We start from the raw sequence: 8,789 nt of genomic DNA, 5'->3' as shown, positions 1-8,789 counted from the left end.
GTTTATGCTTCCCCCTTCCCAAAACCACCACAATCACCCATCTCTTGGAACGAGGACAGCTTCCAGGACAGGCATGGGGGTGAGAGGCTGCTGTGTTTGCTGGCTTTGGCCAGGTTTCTCTCTACTGTGGATCAGAAGCTGTTCTTCCAGAGGCTGTTCGTTGCGACACCTTTATTCTGGGGGTAGCTGCTTTTAGAGACGATTGGAATTTCCCTTTCCATCTCCCTCCTTCCACCAATATCCCTTCCCTCCCTCTGCCAAAAGCATTCTTTGGTAGATAGTAAGATTGGTCAGATAAAGGTACAGTGGCCTCAGAAACCATGCTGTTTCACATGGGTCCTCAGTAAGTCAGCTTTCTTGGCCAGTGTTTCACCTCCCACATTCTCTGCCAGAGAAGTATCTGTTCTGTTGCATTCTGATATTCAAAGGGACACTGTCAAGTAACTGAGGTGAAAAATACAACCTGCCTTAAGACGCTAACCTCCATCCTCAACATTGCAGAATGGCTGATGAGTTCAAACCCGGAGGCTGAAGTTGGACACATTCCCCAGTCCAGAAACACCTGACCATGATGGCCTTGCTGCTGAAGGAGCTGCTGGCTCGTGTTTGCCCCGGCTCCAGTAGAAGCTATAAATGGTACTGGTAAGATGACAGAGGCCAGTCAGACACAGCCATTGTGCAACCTTGCTCAGCACTTCTGCAAAATGGATGTAGTGTGGCCGAAGTCCTTATCTTCGTTGTGGGGGGAGCTGGGTTCAGGCTTGGTCACTATGGCCTCATTGTTTTGGGATTGCTGAGCTGTTGCTCCTCAATTAGCTGATCTCCATATTTTTAGGGTTTCTGCTCTTACACTTCCGTTGTGGCAGTTGCACTACGGAAAACAGCTCAACCCTGTAGAGTTGGGACATACCCTGCATGGAGCAAGGACAGTTGGAGGAAATCAGTAATATGGACTTCCTCCTGTCACAGAAGGTGGGGAGGAGAAGGACGGAGATGGTGAAAGAAATGGGGTGAGTGGAGAGAACGGTACGTGCCCAAATGGAAAAGGACAAAATCGGTAGGGAAAGAAATTTTATTTTCAAGCTTGTAAGAGAATATTACAAACAATGGAGAGTAAAAAAAGCCCAAACCCTAAAAACTATTTAAAAAGTACTTGACAGTGTCCCTTTAATATCCATAAATGATTCAGCCATTGTGCATTGAAAGAGAATGTTCCTGAAGAGCAACTGGTACCTTCGAGGATATATCTCCGAGAAGGAGACTTATTAGAAGTGTTACATATTTGATCAGCAGCTGTGCTCCCTCTTCACACTAACTCTCTCTTGAATGATTGAATGGAATAGACTCTGTAATAAACTAACAGACTGGATGTGAAAGGCTCAGCCTACAAGACTGAGTGAGACTGTTGCAAATGGAGCAGCAGGGATACAGACACAAAAAAAACATTAAAAAAAAATGTACATCTCTGATGCATGAGGATATGAATCAGTGAGGAAGCAGAAACCCACTGAGAAGGGTCAGCTTCTTACAGTCGGAGTAAAATGGAAGGAAATTAACCCGGAATGTCTGCATGGAAAATGAGGTGTGTGAGTGGCAAGATTTGGATGCTGGATTTGGGGTTATGAAGTCATAAATCACACCAGTACTTGTGCTTGAAACACCTGCGGAGCATTTGTACAAAATTTGCCAAAAATGCCTATACGTTGAATAAAGGTCATGGAGCACCCACCCCCCCTCCCAATTCCACCCTCACAAACCCCTTGTCAGGAACATTATGAAAAAACCTGGATTTTTGGTGAAATCTGGGTATGCCTGGGTTTTGTTAGTTTTTCTTGGTGAGATGATTCAATCTCTCTTTCTGTAAATCAATACTGAAAAATCCCCAGCCATTTCACTTCAGGTATCCTATGGTAAATCAAACAAGGCTCCAAAGTGATTCATGAAACAAAACAACTCATAGCCCTGGTTAATCACAGTCTGGAAAATAAAAATACTCCAAATATTTCATTCCCTTCCTTATTTTTATAAATCTCACACTGTGTGTGTGTTTGTGTGCACGTGCGTGTGTGTAGGGGGGTGTGTACAGAGCGTTACCTATTCCAGGTAATAGGATTTGTAAGACATGCTAAACCATCTGTTCCTCTGCTTCCCCAGAACTCTGCCTACTCAGTTTGTAGTCTGTATTGCACTTGTTTGTTGTTTTTTTCTTCTTTTTTTTTTTTTTTGTGATTTGTGTATTTTTTTCTTTTTCTTTTTGTCTTTTTATTTTTTTATTCTTTTTTTTTTTGTTGTTTTTGTTTTAACTGGCTGGAAAACATTAACCTCTTTAGCATGAGTGTGCAGCTCTCCCTCCACCTGCTTTTTTTCCTCAGCTGGCCAGGTGCCGCCTCTTATATCTTGTGCAGTTACCAAAAAAGAAAAAGAAAGGAGGGGGGGGAAAAAAAAGAAAGAGAAAGAAAAAGGCACACCATGCTTCTCTGCTTTATGAGTTCTTTGTCTCCTCCGCTTCGTGTTAAGGCCTCCTGAATTCCTCGGCTCAGACCGTCGTGACCCTCATGACGAGCTCTCTGTTACTACTAGACTGACTCCTCTGTTCGTGAGGCCTCAGGTGGCTGAGTATATGCAGGATGGTGTAAGCACAGTGGTGGTCAGAGAGGGTGCCTGTGGCGTGGCCAGCAGCCCGTGCCGCGCTGTCGGCCGGAGCAGAGTTAGTGGCTGTACCACCAGTGGAGGACGAGTGGGTGGTTTGGGACGAAGGGCGCTGATTTGTCCTGGTCCCTGTTTTTTGTTCCTCCATGTCCTTCGTTTTGTCATAGTTCAGCACTTTCCACTGCTGATTGACCGCCTGCCACCGTTTAAAAATCCGGTAAACCGAGGGCCCTTCATGTATTATTAGACCTGGATGGAGGGAAGGGGGAAAGAAATAAACATAAAACAGAAACAAAACTTTAGAAAGAACCATAAACCTACCCCAGCATCCTGTCCCCAGCTAGCTGGTTAGCTCGGCTCTCCCTGAGCCGGAGTTTATTCCATGATAAATCAGGTATTTCAATTACCAACTGGCACAGCACCAGTGCTCCTGCCCGGTTGGATCCCTTTTTCCTTGAATTAAAAGGATTACAGCTTTATCTCAGCAATCAATAAACGGATGGTAAATGCAGCAGAGTGAGTTACGCTCTTAGAGCAAAACAGTATCATTTACCAATAAATGCCCAGGGTTTATCTATCGCTGGACTAGTTTTGCATGCTGCATAGGCATGATTCACCCAGCTAACGGCGTGTTTGGAGGGGGTGTAGCTGGATCTGACGTGCTGCTGACGTCTGCTGCACCAGCGTCATGTGCGTGCACAGCCCGAGTCGCTCCCCACACACACAGCATCAGGGGCCAGAGGCAGCAATCGAGAAAAAAACAGAGGGTCTGTCTATACCTGTAAATGGTTTGTCATCCTGGGCAAAGTTTTGCTCATCTGCAGAGCAGGTACCTCATCGTATGTCATTGCTCCCTTCCAAGGGCAAAAACAACACGGTTGAAAGAAATGGCAGATGAGCTTATGCTGTACGTGCGCTGGGTATGCACGTAATGCATATGTCCTGCCACCCATCTGCATATTCCAGAGCTCAAGTCCAGGGGATGGCACTGAGCTGTAGGACACCTGACTGCTAATGGTCTCCACATCTGAAAGAGCAATGAGCAGCTCAGGCCCTTCCACCCAGCAGTCGGCTCACTTCCCACCTGTCCCTGTCATCCTCCCCAACCCTGCAAGAGGACTGAGGATTAAATAATGTTAGAAGTTGTTTAGATGATGACAGCACTTGAGTATTAAGCTCTGTTATTATTCAAGCTCCTAGGCTTTGGCTAGGAAAGCACTAGGTCCAGCAGTGACTGCAACACTGTGTTGCTCTCCACTGAGGCTGGAGGAAGCTGCAACATCTCATGTAGATTGGCTCAGCTGACACATTAATGTAATTAACCAGCTTTACTAAAGAGGAGGATTTATGCTGAATGGGGTGTGGGGGTTGAGTCTCCTTGTTTTGCAGCAATCTGTCTGTTGGGAAAGTGCCTTGGTGTCCCATGTAACTGAAACCAGACTAACAGCTAGGACTGGCTGAGTTAACACTTGGATAGCTTCATTGTTCTTAATAACAATGGCTTCACCATTTTGATCAGGATCAAGACTATCAGAAACATTTCCAGGAAGAGCAGTTCTCTTGCCTGCCTGTTGAAAGCATATGCATAGAGGAGCAATGCCTGCAGATCTTGCCAAGGAGACAGAGCTTTGAAGCATGCCTGAAGTGGATCAGCCCATGACAAGGGACATTAGACATATATTTAAATGAGCTGTCTGATCTGTAATGAATGAAATTCTACTCTGATCAATGACAGAGCCGATGTTTCTCTGAGACCACTTTAAGCCTCAGATAAAAGAGCTGAAATCTAATGTTTTCTCCTTGGCTGTTGAACATTCTCCACAGAATCAAATCCATTCTCCAAAGTATGAAACACTGAGCCAGGATTGTAAATCTATTCTTAATTGCCTTATCACAAATATTTAATGTGCAGACTGATTCAAGAGGGCTGTTTATAAAATTCTTGTTTGTTTGCCTTCTAATTATAAATGTTTATGATCTTATGCAATTAACTCTGTGATACTGATGGATGGGTTGCCGAGTCAACAGAGCACCTGTTTTCTTAGATAATTTTGGTTTCCAAATATTTATAAAAGTACAAAATAACTTGTTTTTGTCTGTATTTACTTGGTTCTAAATTACTTATCGATTTCCCAGTGTCAAGCTCAGGAAGCTGTAAAATTAAAAAGGAACCAAGTGGAGGGGTGGGCAGAAACGCGGAAGTAACAGTGATTAATTTGCAAGAGTAAATGCCAAGTGTAAGCAAGAGTCCACCAGTTTATATCATGCTGTAGGACGCTTAATGGTCCCATCAAAACAAATTTTGTTTGCCTGAGATAAATTAGGATTGGAATTCCTATGTTCAGCTTTGTGTCCACTTCCAAAAACACCCCTCCCTTGAGGATTGTTCTTTTTTACAGAGGTGAAACTTTCCAATTAAAGGCCAGACTTCAGTGGGAAATCCTTCAGGAATAACTGTATTTAACTAGAAGTGTCCAGCTGAAAGCAATTATTCCATAAACCAAATCCTGTGTATGTGAGGAAGACAGCAGCTTGGTGTGAACTTCTCCCTTTGTAGTTCTCTCTTTTCAGTGCAGAAATGTCTACATGAGAAATTCAGATGTATTCTGGTAGTGGCCTGGTCCTTTCCACTCCTCCCAAGTTTATCTTGCCCTTTTCTGCTTCACAAAATCTGTTCTCAATGGATCCTCTGTGAAAACCATCCTCTTTGGAAGGAAACTCTCTGAGTTTCATGCACAAATGTGTTGTTGGGCCAGATTGTTGCCGGGTCCATGAAATCCCTTGTTTGTGGCGTTGGTGAAATGAAACTCCTCTGGAACATGGGCACTGAAGATGTGCTGTTCTTATTCCCATTTTCTCATGTAAAGACCTGTCTGGACCAGCATTAGAAGAAATTCCCTCAGCTGAAAATTGTTGAATGCTGGAAGAAGTATTCAGAAGAACTATTATATACACTTTCTTGTTCTTATTTCACTCATATGTCTATTTGTGGCCATTGATGGAAACAGGGCAGCTGGCTAGATGGAGCCTGGGCCATTGTTACATCCTTCGACATTTCTACTTGCACTGGCTTCTGCCATGAAAAGATTCCCCAGATGGCTCTGGAGCTGGAGACAGCCCATATTATGTCATGGGGTCATTAACCTGACAGCAAAGTCTACAAAAAATTTCTAATGTCTCTGCTTTCATTGTCACATGGATGTGGCTGTGCTGTTCCCAGAACAAGACACAGTCTCTCTGAGCTAACACAGTAGGGCTAACTCAGTGCAGTGCTCTGAATTAACACATGCTGAATCTGGAACAACATGTACAGGAAACCATATTGATCTCTTTTCACTGTGTTCACTCTCTCCATATATTAGCCTTTTTTGGTCTCTCTCTTGCGGCTTTATTGTTATTGAGTCCATGCAGCAGGTCAGATCATGGTCAGTCCCTCCCAGGCAGGAGGGACTAGTGATTATCCTGGGTGCAGGGGTTATTTCCCAGAGCTGAGAAGCTGCTTTGTGTTTCACAGCACAGGCAAACACAACAATACCATGGCAATAGGTTATACCAAAACCATACACATTGCTTACACTGGTATCTGATGCTTCCTTTCATTAGGTACCCAGCACCTAACCACTGCTCTTATGCAAAAATATCCCAGTAAGTGACCCAGCCCCCAAAGAGCACAGCGCCTGGTTCTGGACTGGATTTAAAGCAACATCAGCGCAGGTTTGCTGGGCAAGGGTCGTGTCAGTGCAGTGCCATACCTGACCAGTGCACGCCCACAGCACCTAGGAGGGCAAGCTGACAACTGCTGACTTACCTTTTCCATTTACCCCCCACCCTCTTGCTCATTTTCATCCCAGAGCAAGAATAACTGGACTGTTTCTTTTCCAGATGACCAAGATGCAGTCTGCAACAGAGCTAGCACTGGTGAAAGCAGTTTAATTTCCATGTTCTACTGATTGCCACAACTAACCCCGAGCTTCCGGACTCTTAAAATGCAAGAATAAGAAAGGGGAGCAGGACCAAGGGTGAGTAACAGCCCAGAGGTAAGGCTTATGCCATTGTAGAATTTCTCTGATACTTGCCCACACCACATCATGATCCACATGGGCTGTCTCTGTGCAAGGAAGTGTTCTGGGTGCTGAGGATGGACACATATGGGCTGTGTGCAGGTGGCCCTTGTCTCTTGGGGTTAGTCAGGGCAGAGGTGCATTGCCAGCAGTGGGCCTGTGGCAAGACTGGTCAAGAGAGAAGTCCTCAGCCCAATGCCTAGAAGGGCTTTTGGAAGAACATGAGCAAAACCTAGATGTATCAAGGACTCTGGATGGGTGAGGATCAGCTGGCATACCACCATCCTGTGAGGTTAACCTGATTGGTTGTGAACCTCCAATTTAAGGCAGCTTTAGAGCAGCATTTTCACAGAAATAACAAGCAGTCACCTGCGCACTGTCAGAATCTGCCACTATGCGATCTTTTCACCAGGACTTTCAGCTTCTAGTTACCCTTCCTCTTATTCCAACACTTGCCATGCATTTTTCTTGAAAGAGACAGGTAAATTATTGGGGCAGGAACTGTTCCTCCTGTTTGCCAATAAAGAAACCACCAAAACAAGGTTTCTGCTAACAGTACATTGCTCCTGTGCTGTCGCATTATCTACAGGAGGAAAAATCACAGCCCATTCCAGTTACTCTGTCCTGCTTCTCATAAAGCCCCACTCCTGCCACCTGAGCTGCCACCTCTTGTTTCCACCTTCAGCAGCACGTTTCCCTTCAGTTTCTTTTCCAAATGCAGTTTCACCTGAGCCAGACAGCTGCCATGCTTTAGCCTGCTTCCGTTGCTTTCATTGCTGGGTGTCAAGGGAAGATTATGGCAGCTGTGATCAAAGCCTAATGTTTCCATCCACAGCAGCAGTTGCTCAGGCCAAGGCAAACCAGTCCTCCTGGGAGATAACAGGCCTTTCCTTCTATTGACACCATTGCCTGCACAAACCTCTCCCTTTCTGTGAATTCATTCAGCTTTTGTGGCAAATTTCCCCACTTTTGTTTCCAAAGCTCCAGCAGCTCAGCCCTCAGTTACATCTTTGCCTTAATCTCATCCTATATGCTCCATCTTGATCTGCTTTTTATCCTAATCTAAGAGCAGGAAAGTGGCTCTACAGACAAGGATTCTGTCTATCACAGCATACTGCCCCCAGCAGTAGCCAACCATAAGGAAGGGTGTGAAAACAAAGCCAGGAGAGTGATGTTTCCCTGCACACTGTAGGGGACATACCTAGACAAAAACGGTCTCTTTAGTCTCAGCTCAATTCCCCAGCCATAGGTTTCTGGTGTAGTACAGTAAAGTCTACTGACTTTTGCTCTGTGCTTCGGGTTTGCTTGAGTTAGGCTGCCACGCCACTTCCAAAATTCTCATAGTCCTCATGAAATCATGCCGAAAGTGCTTTAGAAAGAATCATGAATCTCTGCCTCACTCCAGCTTCACAAGTACTTCACTATATGTGGGAGATGAGTCATTGAGTTCCCACTGGACCCTTCCAACCCATACTGCTTTTCAGTGCAAACCCCTGTACTTTATCCCTCATCGATGATGCAAGATAGTCCTTGGTCATAAACTGAGAAAAGAGAGCCAGAGGGACCTTTTCCTGCAACTACAGGCAGGGAAAGTGACGCCTGTGTCTGGCATCCCTCAACATTGTGACAGGGTCAGTTCCAGCTGAATATGACAAGTTATTTCAAAAACATAGCATCTTTAAATCTCCCAGTGCCCGAGACTCAAGGCTGCAGAGCTGTGCTCTGCAGGCAATGGGGAAGAGGGAGAACCAGGGAGTGGGGACAAGCAGATTCATACTCAAACTTAAGTTGTGGCACTAGTGGTACTCTGCCCTTGAGCTGATTTGGGAGAGGAGACGTAAACATCAGAATTGATCAGGTGAGGAATCAGGTAATCTCCTCACTCCTGTTCATCATCTCTAGAACCTCTTCATTTCATCTCCCTTTTTCTGCAAGTGGACCCCCCAGAGCAGAAAGGTGCAGAATCAGCACTATACACTCCACTTTGCTTTTGATACCCTGATGAAATAAACTGGTATGTCACAGAATCGCTGTTTTGGGCAGTGTGACTGCTGGCTCAGCTTGCATTTGGGATTCTGA

At 45.1% G+C, this 8,789-nt stretch overlaps 1 protein-coding gene across 1 annotated transcript in view; it reads right to left on the bottom strand.

Moving 5' to 3' along the window:
• Window positions 1–2,536: 2,536 nt before the first annotated feature.
• Window positions 2,537–8,789, bottom strand: part of MARCHF4 (membrane associated ring-CH-type finger 4) — a gene marked incomplete at both ends in the record, with an annotated part of 100,424 nt that continues 94,171 nt past the window's right edge. Inside the window, one exon of the mRNA XM_082054916.1 lies at window positions 2,537–2,898. Within this exon, the coding sequence (XP_081911042.1) occupies window positions 2,537–2,898 (362 nt within the window). The remainder of the gene's footprint in view (window positions 2,899–8,789) is intronic.

Source organism: Streptopelia decaocto (assembly GCF_964273445.1).
Source record: "Streptopelia decaocto genome assembly, chromosome: 6".
Classification (NCBI taxonomy): domain Eukaryota; kingdom Metazoa; phylum Chordata; class Aves; order Columbiformes; family Columbidae; genus Streptopelia; species Streptopelia decaocto.
Note: the sequence above shows the minus strand (reverse complement) of the source record. Positions and strands in the feature narration are given on the sequence as shown.